The 21505-nt window shown below is 35.5% G+C and overlaps 2 protein-coding genes across 3 annotated transcripts; one reads left to right on the forward strand and one right to left on the reverse strand.

The window, feature by feature from the left end:
- Positions 1 to 4575: 4575 nt before the first annotated feature.
- On the reverse strand, positions 4576 to 6624 carry LOC111906424 (ADP-ribosylation factor-like protein 8a). Its single transcript, XM_023902185.3, has 6 exons — positions 6329 to 6624; positions 5814 to 5895; positions 5672 to 5704; positions 5451 to 5572; positions 5184 to 5345; positions 4576 to 4961 (listed from the first exon to the last, which is right to left on the reverse strand). The coding sequence occupies exons 1-6, from the start codon at positions 6364 to 6366 to the stop codon at positions 4844 to 4846; spliced, it is 555 nt and encodes a 184-aa protein (XP_023757953.1). The 5' UTR covers positions 6367 to 6624; the 3' UTR covers positions 4576 to 4843.
- Positions 6625 to 15195: 8571 nt separating this feature from the next.
- Positions 15196 to 18116, forward strand: LOC111906421 (uncharacterized). 2 transcript variants are annotated; one of them, XM_023902179.3, is made up of 9 exons: positions 15196 to 15848; positions 15961 to 16145; positions 16242 to 16517; positions 16617 to 16675; positions 16763 to 16799; positions 16889 to 16960; positions 17043 to 17202; positions 17290 to 17460; positions 17576 to 18116. In XM_023902179.3, exons 1-9 carry the CDS (start codon positions 15660 to 15662, stop codon positions 17939 to 17941), a joined length of 1515 nt encoding a protein of 504 aa, XP_023757947.1. In that variant the 5' UTR covers positions 15196 to 15659; the 3' UTR covers positions 17942 to 18116. The 2 variants fall into 2 exon arrangements, with proteins under 2 accessions (XP_023757947.1, XP_023757948.1); XM_023902180.3 differs by having other exon boundaries at positions 15716 to 15848; positions 15977 to 16145.
- The last annotated feature ends 3389 nt before the right edge of the window (positions 18117 to 21505 follow it).

Below are 21505 nucleotides of genomic sequence, written 5' to 3' on the forward strand. Positions count from 1 at the left end.
ATAAAAGGATAAAGAGATAAACTTGTTCTAGATCTGGATGTATGGATCAGATCAGGAGGTTAGTTTTAGATCCGAGAGTATGGATCAGATCAAGAGGTTAGTTTTAGATCCGAGAATATGGATTAGGTAATGAGGAAAATTTAAGATCCGGGAGTACGGATTATGTATTTTAGAACTACGTATTCATTCGATAAGGTATCATGTGTATAGTCCCTTTTAGGAACGTGGCTTTAATACGAGTATTGATTATAGTATGAAATATACATATGTAAGTCAAGTATTTGTCATTGTCCGAAATACGCGTTAGATATATTTGATCATATACAAAGTGTGAATCAGATATGGTTCAATATGTGTTAAGATGTGTATATATGATACTATTACTTAAAACCTTGTGTTAAGTATACACTAGTTAGCGTTTCCTAAACGGAGATAGTATAAAAAAAAATTGATTATAAACATTGTAGGTTTGCCTAGTGATGGGTTAAGACTCAAATGGGATGTTTAGTTCAATTAAGATTGGAATTTGGGTAGTCTCTTATTAAGAGTGCGTGTGGGGTGAGATTGATGATCGGTGGAGTACGTCCTACGTACAGAAGTACATTTTATGTACGAAGTCTTTTTCAAAGCTCTGTGTCTTGGGTGCTGCTTGTGCCAGGGTACTATTATGTTCTCGGGTACGATTCTTTCGCATACCATAGTACTATAATGTGCCAGAAGTACCATTATGTACAAAGTCTTTTTGACAATTTTGTGTGTCGGCTATGGGAGAGTATGGGAATACTCTATTAGTATTTCCCCATACTTTTATTTTGAGAGATCTTTGGAGTCAACGTTTCTTTTATGAAGTGATCGATCGAGCTTCATATGTCAGCGTTTTCTTTTACGAAGTAATTAAGGGAACTTCGTAGACTGCCTAATAAAGTGCGTCGGTAATAGACCACTGCTAGGTATACCTGGTGTTATATTGCTGGATAGGGTGCGTCTGGGGGTGAAATACCTCATGTATTCAGGCCACTGCTAGGCAAAGTTCGATGTTGGGATAGGTAGAGTCTGGAGGTATAATACCTCATGATAGTCGGACCACGCCTAAGCATTGTTATCTAGATAACTACCCCTGACTTAACTGTCTTGTGGTTCTTTCTTTTACGAACGAAGGTTCGTGGTGAAAATTATTCCATTCCCCTCATTTGATATCTTTATTGATCCTCGTTTGCTGCCAGGGAATTTCCGAAGTAGCTTCGTCAGTGTGTGGTTCATATCGATTCCTTAGGCTAGATATCGTAAAATCATTGTATAGGGTCAGTATGTGGGGATCGACGGGACATGATATATTGTTTTAATTTATATGTGTTTATAACATTAGTGGTTTCGCAGGATCGAGATATACTTTATTATCACGTTGTTTGAACTAAGAGCTTTCATACTCTATGTTCCTTAGGTGATTAGGTTCACAAGGGATATTCGAACTAAGTGTTCATTAGATATTTGAACTTAGTGTTCATCAGGGATAATTGACCTAAGTGTTCATTAAGTGTTTGTGAACTAGGTGTTCATTGGGTAATATTGGAACTAAGTGTTCATTAATTATTGTGAATTGCGTGTTCACCAGAGGTAATCTAAGAACCTTGGCAGCACTAGACTTTGTGTCAGTTCCTTAGGGCAATCCTTAGGAATGAATGGGAGAAGGGTAATCAGTTCTTAGGATAAATCCTTAAGAAATAAATAGAGATAATGGGGGTGGGTAATTGAATTAATTGTTTGATAATTGAATATAATAATTATATTATTGTGGGTTGAAAACCCTATATGCTCACCAGGCTCCCAAGCCTGACCCACTCAGTTTTCTTTGCATTACAGGTAATGGCACAAGAGTATAAGTTGGTGGACTTTACGAGAAATTTTGGATTATAGATCAGTAGTTATAAATAACTGTTGTAAGGTCTATTTTATATTGTTTATGCTTTTAGTCTGTATCGGAACATGACATCCCGATGTTTTATTATTTAATGAAAATACATTCTCTTGAGAAACGTTTTGATAAATTTTATCATATTTTGTTTTGGGAACAAATTCCGCAACTCTTTTAATCAAATGATTACTCTGATTCTATAAAACAAAGCATAAACAAATCGGTCTTTTCTGGCCGTGAAATTGGGGATGTCACACAGTTTCCGGACTTCGGTGCGATGCAGAGGGCAAGGCCATGGTCAGTTTCCGGACTTCGGTCTGATACAGTTTCCGGACTACGGTCTGATGCAGTTTCCGGACTTCGGTCCGATGCAATGGGCAAGGCCCAATATGTGCTTTATATGTTATTGTATGGTATGTGGTAGTTTGGGGGAGCTCACTAAGCTTCGTGCTTACAGTTTCAGTTTTGGTTTCAGGTACTTCAGTTAGCAAGGGGAAGGGCTCGGGATGATGGCATGGCACCCACCACAGTTTAGCTTGGGAGTTAGACTCTGATATTTTGTCATGATTTGACATCAGTTGTAATATGAAACATATTTTATGATATTTTGAGACACACGACTTATGGTTTTATTATATGGTATTTTGATATTATGGTTTTAGTAATGTGTTAAAACAAAAAAATTTGGCTTGTATTTTTGGGATGTTTCATTTGTCATGTCGTGACCACCCTATGGTCACGTCTTGACACTCGATTTTCTCCAAAAATCAAGCTTTTGATTCCTTAAAACCTAAATCGATCCATCTTGGAAAACGGGTGTTACATTTAGTTTTTTTTTTTTTAAAAAAAAATATATTGTATACCAATATTGTACTTTTTTGTAGAGAATTAAAAACCATAAATTTTAATATGTTTTTATAAATTTTTAGTGTATATATATAATTTAATTAAATACTATAAAAACTGAAAATATGTATGTGTATATATATATATATATATATATATATATATATATATATATATATATATATATATATATATATATATATATAATTTTTTAACTGTTGGCCAATAAGAGTAGGAAAGAGAGTGAGGGGAAGCTACCCCACACGGGAAAACCCTTCACCTTGACCGCACTCATGGTATGATGTTCTCTGGTGCAGTTTCTTGTCTAGTCAGCAAACCGCACTGCAAAAGAGATGTATACCATGTTGCCTAAGGAGTAAGGGCATGACCATTCGTTGTAGATGTGGTTATGATATCAATGTGCAATTCCCTCAGTATTGTAGACCTATTTTTTGAGCTAGTTTATACATACATTGTGATGCGATGGTAGCTAGTCATTCAACAATCAGCTAGCCTAACAAACCTAAATTAAATAGATATCAAAAGAACACCTAAACCTATATGTTTGATACGTAATTAACCCCGCTTGTAAACATAAGTGGACAACACATAATGATGGAAGCTTCATAGTATGTTTTTTAAATCATTAGTTAAGAAAACATGTTTATCATTCCTTTTCAAATACATAAAACCGATTTCTATAATTTCACTTCAACATGTGACATTTTATTTCAGTTCACATAAGACCTTTTCTCTAGTCATACTAATAATAAAAAATTAAAATTTTCCAACCACAAAACTCAACAACCACTATGTCTCAAATTCAATCCCGTAATATCACATGTCACACATGACTCGTGGAATCACAAGCTAAAAGAATGAGAACATGCTAATCAATGTGACTACACACATAAATTCTAGTTAGTATTTCAAAAGTGTTTACAAAAATAGTTTTTACTCACAAAGTAACCATACAACACACACGCATACACTTTTTAACCAAATACATGCTAATGTTTTAACTGCAACAACTATATAATTCATGCTCAAAATATTGGAATACCATGCGACGACCATTACCAAAAGTCTACAACAACATTTATTGTAATAACTAAATGATGATAGACATCCAGTTACTCGGTCTAATCCTCTATGAAAAGTAAGAAAGTCCGCATATTTTGACCAATTCAAGGTGAAAAATGGGGTTGCTTCCTAGGCAAAACTAGGATAAAGTTGAGCCAAAAGATCCTAATTCAAGATAAATTCACAAGGAAGTGGTATTCCTTCGGTGTTTAGAAATTAGTTAATCGGTAAAGATATATGTACTTGATGTCCCGTCCAACAGAAAAACCCAAGTCCTAGTATCACCGCTAAATTAGGGACAATGGACATTAGACATATGTATGGGCTTAATTCCAATAATATTTACAATTTAATACTTTTGGGCCTAAAATCTCTTTTGCACTTCTGTGAGTCAAAAACAAAAGCTGCATGCAATAATAACAGCAATATCATACATCTCAAATCATTAATAATAATAAGAAGAAGAGGAAGAAAAGAGAGACTAAGATTATTGAAAAGTGAAGTCACCTTGTATTGAAATTAGTCGAAATTCTTATGTTCCTACTTTCTTAGCTTAAATCTTGTCCATAAAATACTTAGGACTATTCTAATTCTAGTTCACATCAAATAGAGTCCACATACTCCAAACGCATTAACACAATATCCAAGTATCGCAAATTAAACTTTAAGCCTAAATTATACATTTTAGACTTAAACCATTTTTGTATCAAAATTTCAACCAATGATTTGAGCTATAAACCACACAATAAATAATATCTATATAAAAGCCCTGATACATACACACAGAGGATTAGGCGTTTAGCATATAAACGTATTGATAAAACGAAACTTTCTTAAAATCAATAGAAAAAAACTAAAAAAATTATAGAATACAAACACACCTCTAACAAAAGCATGACATAATTCACTCAAATATTCCTCTATTCCACTTAAAGTTTGGAAAACTCAACCCAAAAAACAAGCACAAAAAAATGGTGTTCCTCAAAATCTTTCTAATTGAGTTTAAGTTTTTGATTTGGAATGCTTCACAAGCCAATCAATGACTTGATCAATGTTTGTTGAGTTCTTGCATGAGATCATAAAGCAACATACTTCTCTATCACCTATACCTTTCAAGTCCCTACAAAAAAAAATTTAAATGTATGTATTAGTAAGTAAAAGACGTAAATGCCCTTCTCATCCTATGATATGACATGCCGTGTTGTACTGTGTTTGTCATGCATTCGACTAACACCAGACTGTCAAAAGTCACAATAAGAACTAGAACTAGGTCCCGATATCTTGTCCATGCAAAAAGACATAAATGCCCTCCAGATGTAAAAAAGTTGAAAAGTGGGCTTACATTTGATCAGTCAAAGCTTGTTTAGAAAGAGCACTAGGCTTGTCAATTTTGTTGCCCAAAACAAGCAAAGGAATGCCACTCAATGCAGGTTTACTCAAAAGATCATGGAGTTCACCCTTTGAGATGCTTAAATTATCATGATCTGCAGCATCAACAACATAACTGCATCCAACCCATGATAAAAAAAATCAAGAAAATGTGAAAAAGGTGAAAGCTTTTTTACAAAATCATAAGTCAAAATGATTTCTTGAAAGTTAAGTAGCATACACAATGGCAGAAACTGCTCGACAATATCTCTCCCACATACTGCGAAATCTAGGTTGACCTCCAAGATCCCACAGCTTTATTGTCACATTTCCTTTTGTTACTTTTCTCATATTAAATCCCACCTGAAATCACAAATAAAAAAAAGTAAGATGAAATCAGTTTTAGGGATTATGTTAAAGATCGATGTAAAATTTGAAGTAAAAAGAAAAAGAAAAACTCACTGTAGGGATCATGTCCTCGCTGTATCCACCAGTCTATGAGAAAGAAAAGTGAAAAGACAGTTTTGACCATGTTAGAAGATGATTTCTTGATAAATGAATAAAAGTTAAACCTGAATTACTAAATGTGGGTTGATTGACTTACAGCAACAACATTAACGAGTGAAGTTTTTCCAGCGTTTTGGAGCCCAATTAGAGAAAGCTCCATTTCTTGCTTGAAAAATAGGCTGTATACAACATATGATGATTTCAGGATTAGGTTTATTTTACACCAATTTGTAGCATGAAAGAAAGCTCGTAAACATTATTAGCCTTCACAAAGATCATCTTTATATGCTTATTTGAGAGTCATATCTATAATCGAACAGCTCAGTGAGTGCTAAAAGAATCTTGTATTGATATTCTTCAGTTAACAGACTGATTTCACAACCATGAACATAATCAATCGCATCACCTAAAATTCGCAACAGAATAGAGACGGATGATCCAAAATATTGACAATTTCATAGATAAACTTAAGAATAAACAACCTGCAACCGTTACCAGAACAACCTAATGATAACAAACAGAAAACCCTAGAAGAATTCTGCCTTAAACAATCACGCACATTCAAATTCAAACGAAACATAAGCGAATTCGATGGACAAATCAAGAGATTACCTTCGCAGCCAATTCAGAAAAACTTCCCATATACCCATAACGATTCAAATAAGAGGAAGAAATAGAAATCTCAAACGAAAAACAAAGAGAGAAAGAGATCTATTGAACCAACGAGATCACTCTTTCTCTCTTTCTCTATGACCTTCGTGGATTGATTTTGACTTTCTTCAACAATACTTTTCTTTCTCCTTTCTTCCCACCCTCTCTTCTCGATTAATTTTTGAAGAACATCTTGAAGCGGAATCCAAGGGAATTCGGTGAAGGAATACCGTGATTTTCAAATTGGGGAATTAACGTAATGATAAAACTGACCTGTGATTTTGAAGCTCGATTTCACTGAGTGAGCATGACGTGGACCAATCATCTGAAAGCTGGTACATCTCATTCAAGTCTATGGCGCGTGTCTATCACGCGTTTTTATGAATGGATGTGAGTGGATGACGACAACACTTCATCTTAATAGTATTGGTGCGTGTCGTTCACTTCTTTCTTTGGTTCGTGTGTTTTATTTTTTATAAATGGGCCAACCGCGGAGGCTGGTTTGTGTTAGAGGTTCGGGTGTTTTATGTTCCCAACTCCCAAGTTTGAGTGAATTTGGAAAATACTTTGAATGTTGAGTAAATTCCAAAAAGATTGATTAGATCCGAGGCTAATATATTAATATAACCAAACTTTCAATTAATATCACATAATTAATCAAATAATCATTTTCTGTGAATTTGTATTCCCTATTATACAGGTTTCCTATTTAAAAACAAATATATTTACAACATTATATATGGTTTTATACATTTCTTCCAACTTATTTGTAATTAATAGACGAGATTAAAAAAATTATAAGCTAATAGGACACGAACCTAACCCGAAATAAACGAGTATAGATAAGAGATTTCAATTGTTTACATGCACGAGTTGACATGACACCTGTGTTTAGTTATGTACTTTTCTATGATACTCCATATATCCTATATGTATTATCTATTTTTAAAATTTAAAGTCTTTATTTTTCAACTTTAATTTTAAATATTTTTATTTGTATTATAAATTAATTAATGAAACTTATAGCAATGAAAAAAAATTAAAACACAATCTATTCATATATTTTGAATCAAATATTATATATCAAAAACAAAAATATTTAAAGTCAAAGATAAAGAATAAAGACTTCTATAGTCAAAAGTGGATAATAAATACATAAAAACCTTATATATTTTTTATTATGTTATGTTCTTTTATTGCTTCACATTCTATGTCAAAATTGTTCTTAGATAATTAATCACTTTGTACTTGTCTGGAATGACACGCTAGGAATACAATCAATGCAGTTTGTTGAAAATTGTGTCGTAGAACCTGTCTATGGGTTTAATCAATTGTGAGATCGTGTGTATACCTTATATATCATAATATAGGTGCAGTTCTCAAGGATCTTTGATAGTTAATCATTAGCAACATGTCACGGGTCTTGATTATCATGTTTGCAGATATGAGGTAATTTGTGAATCTACCCTAATAAATAAGAATGATTTTGCCACATGTTCTCTTCTCTTTCATTTTGACACTTGTCATTCTCTAGATGTTTTAATTATTTAATATCCATTTGTCATTTTTATAGTTTATTTTTTATTTTTTATTCAAATCTCACCTATTAAATGTCACCTCATATTAATTAATTTTATAAATATATTTATTAATGTACATAATAACTTTCAGTTTTTGAATTCTTATTTCTATTAATATATTAATTAATGTGTATGTATATTAATATAGATAGTACATTCCATATGTGAATTTATATTAGTTAATTTTATTAGTATAGATTAATTAAGACCAAATTACATAAATAGTGCATACGGTTTACCAAAAAGTCACAAACTCAATCGTTACTTATTTTTTATGAACATGGTCTTTGTGGTTACCAAAACTTTCTTTTAATAAACCCGTGTAATACACAGGTCTCACACCTAGTTCTATATAAATAATAAAAATGCATTAGTGTCAACTCCACCATTTATGAACGAATCACATTGGTTGAAAATGTCATGAACTTGACTGAAAGTCGTCTAAAAATGATTGTGTTGCACATTTTCCGAGCCCACTGTGCCTTGTACTTGTATAATTTCCATTGAATTTATAGGTTTGTAACATTATTTAACTTGTTTGTACTATATAACATTTTTTTTGGTAAAACATTATATAATGAGAAACACCATCTTATTTATGTGGAAGCAAATGTACAAATCACTTCTACAATATTTTATAGTTTATATGTTATTTATTGCAATCAATATATAAGAAAATCATTTGATGCTTGTCTACCGAAAGCTTACTTGATGAACGTGACCTATAATCATGTTGGTTGAGTTGGTCTTTCACCCTCAACAACAATAACACCAATATTTGAAGCAGTGGTAGCTTGGTAAGTACATATGGTTCATCACTTGATTGAAAACATGTATGGATCAAAGGATTACATATGAATGATCAATTGCCACATAGAGAATTATGTGACAACGAAGGAAGGATATTTGGATCCATAGGAAGAAGACATTATCAAGTGAAAGGATGGTGAAAAACTTGATAGACTTAGAAATATGATATAGATCAATAGGGATCATGAAATTAAAGGTTTATCTTGCTTCTTGTTATATAGAATATATGAAAATAAGAGCCCCCACCCACCCACCCATACACACATGCATGAGGGGTGTTGATACAGTTTTTTTTTTTTTTTTTTTTTTTTTTTTTTTTTTTTTTTTTTTTTTTTTTTAATATTAAAACATAAAAATAATAACAATGAATATCATGACCGTTTTTTTTTTTTTTTGGAAAGGGAACTTCCGTAACGAGGGTTTCCGGGCCAGCTTTCACGTACCGACTAATCTCACGCTCCAAACACGAGGCTTTGCCTCATGCCCTGGAGTCACTACAGACGAACCTCCATGGCCACAAGAGCTGAGTGATGCTAGGATTTGAACATGGATCAATAAGTTATCCATCATATCTTTCACATGTCTTACCAAGTCACGACAACCCAGGTGGCTGAATATCATGAAAATTAATAGTTACTTAAACAAAAACTCCAATGAGTTTTACAACTGTGAAAGAGAAAAATCCATTTTCTCTTTAAAAGCATAAGAAATGCATAAAAAACTTTCTGAATATATATGCACTAGACCGATACACACATATGAATTTACATTGTTGTTTATAATTATATTTGAGAGGATTGTAAAGATACATAAGTATCTTTATGAAAATACCTTTATCCTATCAAGGCTCTTCAGATTACTTTGAAGGCATTACGTGAAAAGTAAAAATAATCCCAAAATATAATTTGTTTATATATAAGCATAATTTATTAATACTACAATAAGACTCGACACCTAATATATAATTGTTTGTTAGTTATATTAGTGACTATGATTAACAACGTAAAAATGCTCATTTAAAGACAAGCAACAATGAATTAGCGAGGACACCATGGCAAAACCCACCTGGTTCCAAAGTACATCGCTAACTCCATCACCAAGTTTCTTCCTAATTCCACAACTAAGACCAACTGATCGGTGGTAGTTTTTATGTGAACCGCTCACCAAAATGAAAATAAATAATAAATAAAAATTAACCAAAAGTGGTGACCTAGGCAACGATCAGAATCCGTGCATCCATGGAGATTGATAATAAAGTTTGTCTTTACTACAAAAAATTAAAATATATCAAAATAAATAAAATATTTTCTTCATGAAATTATCGAAATATAAATCATTTTTAGTCACCGAACTTTTTTAAGTGTTTTATTTTAGTAATTATATTTTATTTAAGCTATTATTAGTCACTGAACTTGTTTATTATTATTATTATTGTTATTATTATTATTATTATTATTCATTTTAGTCATTATATCCGATTGTAGTTTATAACATGGAACAACTTCATCAAGATTATAATTAGTTATTGAATTTTTCTGAATGTCTTATTTTAATTATTATACTTTGTTTAAGTTACCATTAATCACTGGATTTGTTTAAAATTTGCATTTCAGCCACTTTACTTTATTATTATCATTTAAAAGAAAATAACAAAAAATATTTTTTCCCCTTTTCTCCACACTTGTTACATCATTTATTTTAAAATAAATTACACGAATGATCCATGTGATTTAGGATAGAATGCACATTTAGTCCTTAGTTTTTTTTCTTTAACTTAGATGATCCCGGATTTCAAAAGACTATTTTGTCCTCATCCACCCCATCGCTTTTGTCTCCGGAATTAATGCACCCGGTACCCGTTGATACTTAGGGGCTGTTTATTTTTTATTTATTATTATTATTATTATTATTATTATTATTATTGTGCAGATCTGCTCAACCACTTTTGTCTGTGTCGCGCAGACATATACCCTTGCAGGGTGTTTGATTTTTGGAAGTGCGCAGATCAAAAAACGTTTGCGCGAGGTTTTCCTGTTGCAGACATGGGCTACTGTCTTCAAAGTTCTTCATGCCTAATTGTAACCTAAACCAAAAAAGAAAAAAAAAACGTCGTCCATCTTTTTTCCTTTCTCCGCCGCCTATCTTTTTCGTTGAAAATACCTTTTTTATGTTTATGGCATGAAATTAAGTTTGAAAAATCAGTTTATATCAGTACCTGCAGACGTTAAAAAACAAACTTCTTATTGCAGACTACAAACATTTGGTCCGCCTCTTCTGTTGCAGAGGCTTGCAGACATAGTTCGCAGGCTGCACACGTTTTGACTTCAGAAAAAAAAACACCTTAGTTTCACTTTGGTCTCATACATCCTTTAAATTTAGTCGTCATTTTAATGTATAGAAATTAATGTAATATTGATTATTTTCTTATATGTATTTTGGATTTCTAGAATTTAAAGTAGATATCCAATACTAATCAATTAATCACTTACCATAGAATTCAAAGGACCGAGTCCCTCGATTCGAGCTCCTAGAAGAAGAAATAGACTTGTTTATGTTTCAATTAATTCATAGCTACCAAAATATTGTCCACTTTGACCACCCGATGCAAAGACTTTTGTAACGTCCCGTCTCTGGTATGTTGTTTTCATGTTTATTTATTTTGAAGTTTTCCAGAGGGACTCGGCGAATCTATAGCCCGACTCGTCGAGTAGAGACAGGATTTCGAGCACGTGTAAGTCGGCGACTCGACGAGTCCATATTCGGGACTCGGCGAGTCCGCCTATCTGGAAGAAACGCTAAATCCCCTGGTTTGCTCACTATTTAAGCAATGATATGTGCCCCAAACTTGCCTCCTTCACCCTCAGAGAGTCTGTGAGCAACCCTAAACCATTCCTTGTTTGATTAAAGTGTTTTGTGTGGATTCTTGAAGGTTTGAAGAAGAAAAAGAAGAAAGGACCAAAAAGAAGAGGTGTAGAGCAAAGATCCAAGGTCAAAATCAGAGTTCATTGATGTATTTCTCGGAATCATTCTGTTTTGTGCTTAAAACCTCCATTGGAACACCTCTAAGGCTAGTTTAATGTATTTTCCAAGCTTTGTAGTTGTATGGATGCCTTGATGGGTCAAGATATCCCTAGATCTGTTCATTTAGGAGTTGTAGAGCCCTGCTCTATTGCCTTTTTGAAGTTGCTTTGCATGAGAACCATAGATCTAGCCTTTATTATGCTTTTTGAGCCTTTTAATCTTCATGGATGCTTATGGGCACGTAAAGATAGAATCTTTACTTGTTAATCGAGCCTAAGGAGCCCAGATCTACAAGTTATATGTGCTGGATTCAAGCAGAATCGAGTTTATAATAACTGCATGCATGTGACTCGGCGAGTCGAGTCGCGAGTCCCCGATTTTCCCCTTTTTTGAGTGATTCTGAGTGGGGACCAGTGAGTAGTGGAATGGACTCAGTGAGCCGGGGTCAGACTCAGTAATGGAGGGACTCGACGAGTTATTGATACAACTCGGCGAGTCCAAGGCAATCTTCTTAGTTCAAGAACAACTCGTCGAGTTGTTCATACAACTCGGCGAGTCGGATGCAAATAGCCTGAGTTCTAGAATCGAAAGGAAACTCGTCGAGTTGATGCCATACTCGACGAGTAGCAGCGAACAGGGTTGAGAAGTGAGAGTAGGGACTCGGCAAGTTGGCGGCCCAACTCGGCGAGTCAGGTCAACTGTAAGTTGACTTTGACCGGGGGTAAAATAGTCATTTCACCCCAATACAGTTATTAGTATTTGATTGAGTGTGTTTGTGGAATTGTAGTCGGGGAGACACCGGAGCAGCAGTAGATAGCTTCCAGAGCCATACACTCAGCAGCCAGTTCACGAGGTGAGTTCCCTTCTAGTAGGAACGGGTCTAAGGCCACAATGCCGGCCCGCTCAATTAGTAATAGTTTTCGGACCTCGGTTTGATGCAGTAGTTAGTATGTTTGACGCCTTCGTAGCTCAGACAGGTTTGCGTGTTATGTGTTCCGGGTTATGGCCCGAATTAGTATGCAGTATGTGTTGTTGTGTTAGTTGATATGTTTATGCTATGCTATGTTCAGTAGTTCCGGACTTCTGTCCGATGCAGTCAGTTCCGGACTTCGGTCCGATGCAGTTAGTTCCGGATTCCGGTCCGATGTAGGAGGCAAGGCCTTAGTAGTTCCGGACTTCGGTCCGATGCAGAGGGCAAGGACCTGGTTAGTTCCGGACTTCGGTCCGATGTGGTGGGCAAGGCCCAGTAATTGTTATATGTTTGTATGGTATGTGGTAATTTGGGGGAGATCACTAAGCTTCATGCTTACAGTTTCAGTTTTGGTTTCAGGTACTTCCGCAAGTAAAGGGAAGAGCTCGGGATGATGGCATCGCACACACCACAGCTTCAGTTTTTGTCCTGGGAGATTGTTTTGATACTTATTTTGATTTGATACAGTTGTATCACGACATTTTATTATGGTTTGACATATTTGACGTATGGTTTTATGATATGACGTTCAACATATGATTTTTATTATTAAAACAAAAAAAAAATATTGAGATGTATTTTTGGATGTTACAACTTTACAAGGGACCCAAAGTGAAACTAAAATTTTCAGGTTTTTCTAATGACTAAAAATGACCTAAACCCTATATATAATAATCGGGTTTGGTTGAGCTTCATGAGAGATAAACTATAATTAAAGAGAAAATTGGATTGGATTGGCCGCTAATTCTCTAAGTTCCTCATTAATTTTGTCGTTGTTGGTCTTATCAACACGGATTTTCAATGGAATCATGAATAGGGAAAACCATCGATCAACTAGCATTCTAGTTTGTAATTTGTATGTTACTAAAATTTTAAGTTCCTGGTTTAATCGTATCCAATATCAATTGTAATCAACCCATCTAAAGTAAACCCGACCCAACAAATTTTGTTTCAATTTTTCCATCATGTCATGTGTTAATTGATTGACAAAATTGCAAAAATGGTCCCTGTGGTATGTCAAAACTAGCATGTTTGGGCCAAAACGGTTTTGGCTAGCATCAATGGTCCAAAAGTTTAATTTTCTTGCAAGTTTGGTCCAATTTAGTTTGAATTTTTTTGGAAAGACGAATTTGCCCTTATTATTTAATTTTTTATTTTTGTTTTATTACCAACAATTAAAAATAATTAAAAATAAAATAAAATACCCTCTCTCTCTCTCTCTCTCATTTCTTGCTTACCACTGTCCACAAAAGAAGAATGAGTGGTTGTCGCTGGCCTAGGCTGCCCCTCCGACTCCCTCCGGTCAGGTAGCACCACCCCAAACACCCGATTCGATTGTTGCTACCCTCCCTTTGAACCTAGACAGATGCCAACGAGAGAAAGGAGATCGAGATCTGAAGTTCGGGTTTCTTGACGATTAGAGTTTCTTGGCGGGTAGGGTTTTCAGATGGAGGGTTTCGCGACTGGAAATCGAGGGGAAGACACCTCAGATCAATTTTCCTCGGCTATTAAGCCTCCGACGAGGTTGTTGTCATTGATCAAGGGGGTCATCGATCTAGGTTACATCTCCACACCACCGCTGGATCCTCTAGCTACAGACTGAACATATTTGAAGGCGACGAGCATGGTGATGGGTGTAGCAGTGACGAAGGTGAGAGTGTAGTAGTGTTTCCAACACCATCAGTGAAGCGAGAACAAAGCTCAAATGGTGAAGCCAAAACGATGATGACGTCTGTTCACCCTCAATGGGAAGGGTTCCACAAGAACTACGTTGAAAGGGTGAAGTATGTGGCTCGATTTTACATCGTCTTCGCTTTCTCCGAAGACAGCTTTAAGCTTCGAGATACAAACACAATGACGTTAGGGGTAGGTTTGCCGGAGACGCCTCTTTCCCCCTCTCTCAAATTTGCAAATTCTTTCTCCAGTGGGGTCATCATCAAAGATTCAGAACACCGTCTCCATTCGTCATCATTGGAAAATTGAGCCACGGTTGGAGGCAACAACCCTTGATCTGAATTGTGGCAATGAAATGGATGACACAACGAAGTCGTCGTCGGAAAATGCTAGGGTTCCGGTAAGAGGTGGTGGTCCGACTAATGGTGGTTGGCTGACTGGCGGTGGTCGTTCGGCTGCTGTGGTGGTCCGACAACTTTGAAGAGAGAGAGAGAGAGAGAGAGAGAGAGAGAGAGAGAGATGGTATTAGAGAGAGTGTGTGTATTTTATTTTGTTTTATTTTTAATTGTTGGTAATAAAACAAAAATGAAAAATTAAATAATAAGGGCAAAATCGTCTTTCAAAAAAAATTCAAACCAAATTGGACCAAACTTGCAAGAAAATGAAACTTTTGGACCGCTAGCCAAAACCGTTTTGGTCAAAACATACTAGTTTTGACATACCACATGGACCATTTTTGCAATTTTGTCTAATTGATTCATATTATGCGAGCCTTGAATAACAAAACTTGTCATCCTTGCATTCAAAATTTCAAATATTCTATATGAAATAGCATTACTTGAAGCCATGGTAATCAAATATTCTTCTCACACGCTCATCCAGAATCCAGATACCCATCAAAATCGCCTTGTTTAGATTTTCTTTTTGGGTGGAAAGGTATATGAAATTAGAAAGGAGGAAAAATCTTGAATACACACGAACGAAAATGGCGGCCGATTCCTGAAGAAATCTAGCGTATCACCTAAATCTTCGGTTTCTTGATTCTCCGATCATCACATTCACAACGCCAGTTTCATCTCCATAAAACACTAACCACGAAGCTATCCTTACCTTAATCACCAAGTTAAAGAATCTAAAGAATTATGCATTCGCCACCTTCCCTTTTTCCCTTTTCATGGCAATCTCCTAACCCCCATTTCTTTCTTTCTTCTTGGCATTTTCACAAACACCTTTGCCCATGTCGAATTTCAAAGCGTTTCAGCTTCCCTTAATCTCCCTATTGCTTTTCACCTCCATTTTTACTCCAAATCCATCCGTTTTCGCTTCCCCTTTTGTTCGCAACCAGACATTCACCAGGCCAGATCCTCTTCGCCATTTCAGATTGTACAAAGGAGGGTATGATATTCGCAACAAACATTATTGGGCTGTAAGTGTTTGTTAAAATTCCTCAATGAAGCCTCATTTCTCTTATAATGAAATCCCCAACGATTATGAACAAGGTTTAAGTTTTGTATATTAATATATTGAAAAATGGTCAGTCTGCGGCATTTACAGGCATCCATGGCTATGCTATGGCGGGAATCTGGATGCTATTCGGTTTAACTTTCGGGAGTTACTTGATCATCAAGAGCTTTCATGGAGGTTTTCATCCATTCATCAATCACCCAAATTCTTACTTCCTTGCATGTTTTGCACTCATTGCTATCTTCGCTTCAATCGCCATGTAAGTTCTTCATCATCATTCATAAACATCTTTCAATAATTGAATACCCATTTTCCAATTTTACAAATCTTCTTCTTCAATCTCTTGTTTTTGAAGAATTTTTTCAAGTTTGATCGTGGTAGCAAACCAAACCTCTTTACACAGAAGCAAGAACCTTATGAACACCATTCTTGGAGCTGCTAATTCTATGAAACAAACAATTGAATCTGTAACGCAAGGATTAATAAAAATCCAAACCCTTTTAAGGCCTTATGATGTTGAAACATATGACCTTTTGGATCATATAACTAATCAAATGCAAAAAGAAACAATTTCGATTCAGAATTTTGTTAAAGAAGCACGACAAGCTTCTAATCATGCAATTAAAGCAGTGTAAGTATTAAGTAATCATCTTTTAATGAATCTTCATAAATGTTTTTGTTTGTGTTCATAAATTATAAATCATAACATTTTTTTTGTTTTGTTTTTCAGTTATATCGCGAATCTTGTTCTTGTAACAGCAAATTTTGTAGTGTTAGTTGCAGGATGTGGTGAGATTTTTTAATTTTTTAATTTTTATTTTGTTGCCTTTAAAAAAAAATATACTTTTTGGACTAATTGATTGCTATTTCATTCAGTTGTTGTATTCTTGCATTGGCATCCAGGATTTATCATGTGAGTAAAAATTTATATTATTTTTCATAGAAAAAAAAAATATTGTTGCATTAATTAAATTAATAATTTAATACTCTCTTCATATACAGTGTTATTATTGTTTGCTGGATCTTGACAACTGTTAGTTGGATCTTAACCGGGTTTGATTTCTTCTTTCACATGTGAGTTAAATTTCAAGAAAAAATTTGGTCAATTTTGGTCGATTTTATACTTCGTGTCTGAAATCATTAGGTGACAATGCAGTTTTGGAGGTGACACGTGTTCAGCTTTTGAGAATTTTGAACGAAATCAAAATCCCGAAAGCAATAGTATCATGTCGATCTTATCTTCATGTTCAAATTCTTCAAATTCAGATAAATTCATGGCTCAAATTGGATACACTGTTCATAAATACATATCTGAGGTAGATTGAAAGAGCTGTGTAACATTGTCTTGTTTAAGGGAAATTTCAAATTTGTGATTAATGTGTGTGTGTGTGTGTTTGTTGTAGTCGAATTCAGAAATAACAACATTGGCTCACAAAATGATTCAACCAAATGAAGAAGGTGATGATTCGTTTGCTATGGAGAGAATTTGCGATCCTTTCTCAACTGCACCAAATTACAACTATGCCCCTGGAGATTGCCCACAGGATTCAATTCAAATTCATGATCTCCCAAATGTTAGTGTGTTAATCTGTTTCTTGCAATTTCATGGATTACGATTTCAGATCCAATTTTTGATTAGGAACTCAAAAAATGTCTTCTTTTCTCTGTTTTTGGAGTGTGTGTATGCAGATTCTATCAACCCTAACTTGTGAAAAAAACATACCGACAAAGATCTGTAAAGCACAAGGGAGATTTTTTCCAGAATCTTCATACGGAAAAACAATGGCGTACATTCAATCGATCGAGAATTTGATTGCAACGTATCCGGATTTACAGAACCTGACGGAATGTACGCCGATCAGAGTCGCGATTTCCGATGTGGCTTTGCGTCAATGTAAACCCTTCAAAACCTCGATTCGATTACTATGGGTTTGTGTTCTTTCCCTTTCGATTGATTTGATGATTTTGACGTCGTTATTGATCGTAAAAGCGTATCAAGAAAAGGGGAAAGAGTTGTCGTTGTGTTCGATTGTTCCTAGTCGCCATTCGTGTTGAGGGTGATTGATTGATATTGTAAAATGTAAAGAAATTAGAGAATGATAAAAAAGGAACCCTAGAAAGAAGTCGCAAGACTTGGGTTGACTCATTGCGTATATAATGTCAAATATCTTGATTTGTAATGCTATTAACAATGTCAATGATCAATAGTATCGTCATTGGTTGACTATTATCCTGAATGATACCAAACTAAATAAGAAAACTTACTATAGTTGTTGCAAAATGATATTACATATTACATGCAAAATACTACATTATATTTAGAAAGCGAACACAGCAAAAGATGACAATAAACATAAAAAGATATTAGACGTAAGGATGGTGGTTAGCGGGAACGCAGCAGCAGAACATCAAAGTTTCTTGCATTTAATTAGGGGTGTTGAACGGGTAAAATTTTCGGGTTTCGGATAGAACGGGTATTTCCTTAAGAAAATAATACCCGATATCCGACCTATATTGTAATTTGGGTTTTCGGGTTTCGGGTATTCGGGTTTGAGGTTGGGTCGGGTAAGTTTCGGGTATACCCGAAAATTTATTAAGTGACACTTATTGATATATTTTTTTTGTTTTTTATATATTGGTTGGTTTAATATAGAATTGGTTAGGAAAATACTCCATACAATTAGCAAATGCATATATAATAAGAATACAAATCATTATAATATGTTATGAAGGGTTTTGTTTTATTTGAAGTGTGTGTACGTGACTGCATTGTATATATGGTATTAGGTAAAAACGAATTCGGGTATTTGGGTATACCCGAAAATAAATATTCATACCTAAAACCCGACCTATATTATTATCGGGTTAACCTATTACCCGAATGTTCATACCCGTTACCCGTTCTATCCGACCCATTCTACCCGAATTCGGAACGAGTCGGATGGGTAGAACGGGTTTCGGGTTTTTTCGACAGGCCTACAGTTAATCCTATAGTAGGGGTATTTTGGTCCAAATTTCTATCCACTATCTGACAATGATTATGAATCTTGTGTTCATGCTACAACCGCTTTTACCTTTTTCCATTTTTAATAGTTCATTACTATAATAATACAATAAACTTTAGAATACTAAAAAGATTTGTTTTTAAAAAATGAAAAAGATTCTGAAACTAAAATATTGCATTATACATTTCAAATGGTCATATTAAGGCATCTTACTTTGATCTTAGGGAACAGAAAGGTATATAGTTGGTTTTCACATCATTTGGACTATTTTATCATTCTCTTTATTTTCTGTCCCACAAGCTCATCAATAAAAAAAAGGTTGATTGCCGTCGATTTTATTGAACGCCCTGATACCATTCAATTACAAACTATAAATAAATATTTTATTAATCATAAGTTTATTTTAAATTTTCTGACAATTAAAATTTTTTTCTTTTTTGAGTAAACAATTTTTTTAAGTGATAAAAAAACTTTTTTTTTTAATATTTGGAATACAAATAGTACACCTAGTAATATCACATACTAGATTGTCCATCCATACTAGAGCTTCGGCTCCTAGAGTCATTGTGTCTTCTATCATACCGCTCCATCTATTGTCAATAAACCACATATCAACGTTCATGAATTATATAACTATTGTGAGTAAAATTACATATTAAGAGGAACATTTTTAGGTCAAAATTATAGATTGTACGTATATAACCAAGTCTACAGCCATGCATCTATCACATCAAATTATGTCACATGAAAAACTTTTTCTAAAATGAGAAAAGGAAAACAGAAAACGTACTATGCAGTATCTCCACTATTGATCCATGCTGGAATACTTCTGTTCAGGGAGTTGCCAGTCAAGTACCTAATCACTTCACAAAATAATTATTGGGATTTATAATTATTTTATTTTCCTTTTCAATAATCACTCGGGTATTTATTTCATTAAATATGATAGGAACAATATAAACTTATCCATATTTTGTTGAACCTACTCTTACAGATGAAATATATATTATATATTGGTATGAATATTGAGGATCAAGTTATCAAGAGAAAAATGTATGTAAGAAAGTCAGTTGAGTTACAAAAGGAATGTGACAATGAGGTTATTCATTTAACACCTTTACAACCTTGCTTTCTTGACTGCCCCCAAAGCCTTCCTGCAAGCATACTGTAACGACCCAATTTTCATGACCAAAAATTTCGTTTTAAAAGAACATTACTTTTAGAAAATATAAAAGGCTAAAACATTGTCTGATCAAAATATCACACCAGTGAATCATGTCTAAAAGTCAATTCATACATTCAATTAAAATATCAGAGTACGAATCCCAGAAAAGCTCGTAAATGCGGGAACCGGAGAGTGTGTGCGTGACGTGCTGCTACCGCGCCGGCTCCTTTCCCCTAGCAGAGGAGATACCTGAAACCAAAACTGAAAACTGTAAGCACAAAGCTTAGTGAGTTCCCCCATAATACCACATACCATGCAACAAGTAACAGCCACTATTCAGCTAGGAGTTACGGGCCTCGCCCACACTCGGGAAGATACGGGCCCTGCCCACACTTCGCTAGCCGGGAGATACGGGCCTCGCCCACACTCGTGAAGATACGGGCCCTGCCCACACTTCGCTATCTGGGAGATACGGGCCTAGCCCACACTCCGACCTTGGCGAGATACGGGCCCTGCCCACACTCAACCACTATCCCATAACATACAAGTATCACGCAGACAACAAGTATAAGCAATACTATCTTATTAACACATATACCGTACTTAACTACAACAGAGATACGGGCTCGGCCCACACTCTGGTACTAGCATCTCGTTTACACGGGTCGGCCCTGGTGCCCTAGACCCGTTCCTACTGGGAAGGATACTCACCTCGAAATAGCTGCTGGTCTGCGTGGGAACTGATCACCTACTACTGCTGCTGCTGCTCCGGAAACCCTCCGGCTGCAATTCCCACAATATACTCAATCAAACACTGCTCACTGACCTTTGGGTAAAATGACCATTTTACCCCTGACCTTGCCCCAAGTCAAAGTCAGAGTCAACTTTCAGTTGACCTCGACTCGCCGAGTAGGCTTTCCGACTCGCCGAGTCCCTACACAAACGACTGCCCTGAATCCCGATCCTACCCGTCGAGTTAGGCGACGACTCGACGGGTTCGCCTTCAAGACCAATACTCAAGTCCTTCATCCTACTCGCCGAGTTGTATGAACAACTCGTCGAGTCCATCTTCATCCAATGAACACTTTATGCTAAGACTCGCCGAGTTGTATGAACAACTCGCCGAGTCTGTTCTTGAGCTAAGAAGATTGCCTTGGACTCGCCGAGTCAGGGCATTGACTCGCCGAGTCCTAACATGGGTGAGTTCAGCTCCCAACTCACCGAGTCACCCCCTGTGACTCAAGGCTCAACTCGACACATGAAGAAGGGACCAATTCGGTGACTCGCGACCAGACTCGCCGAGTCACCTATGCGACTCGCCGAGTCGTCGCCATGCACTCCTTAAATATACCGATTTGCTCGGTTCCAAACCATGCCATTCATAGATCTGGACTTCTAGGACACGAATCACACGTAAAGTTTCCAACTTTACGTGTGGATATTCACCAA

The sequence above is a fragment of the Lactuca sativa genome, chromosome 4 (genome assembly GCF_002870075.4).
Source record: "Lactuca sativa cultivar Salinas chromosome 4, Lsat_Salinas_v11, whole genome shotgun sequence".
Classification (NCBI taxonomy): domain Eukaryota; kingdom Viridiplantae; phylum Streptophyta; class Magnoliopsida; order Asterales; family Asteraceae; genus Lactuca; species Lactuca sativa.

What these genes read in the sequence shown, in the direction of transcription:
- LOC111906421 (XM_023902179.3), top strand. Translation starts at nt 15,660, where the DNA reads ATGTCGAATTTCAAAGCGTTTCAGCTTCCCTTAATCTCCCTATTGCTT. An exon ending in AGTGTTAGTTGCAGGATGTG is followed by an intron (nt 16,676 to 16,762) that starts GTGAGATTTTTT and finishes TATTTCATTCAG; the next exon opens with TTGTTGTATTCTTGCATTGG. An exon ending in TGGCATCCAGGATTTATCAT is followed by an intron (nt 16,800 to 16,888) that starts GTGAGTAAAAAT and finishes CTTCATATACAG; the next exon opens with TGTTATTATTGTTTGCTGGA.
- LOC111906424 (XM_023902185.3), bottom strand. Translation starts at nt 6,366, where the DNA reads ATGGGTATATGGGAAGTTTTTCTGAATTGGCTGCGAAG. An exon ending in GCGAGGACATGATCCCTACA is followed by an intron (nt 5,573 to 5,671) that starts GTGAGTTTTTCT and finishes TTGTGATTTCAG; the next exon opens with GTGGGATTTAATATGAGAAA. An exon ending in CAAGCTTTGACTGATCAAAT is followed by an intron (nt 4,962 to 5,183) that starts GTAAGCCCACTT and finishes TTTTTTTTGTAG; the next exon opens with GGACTTGAAAGGTATAGGTG.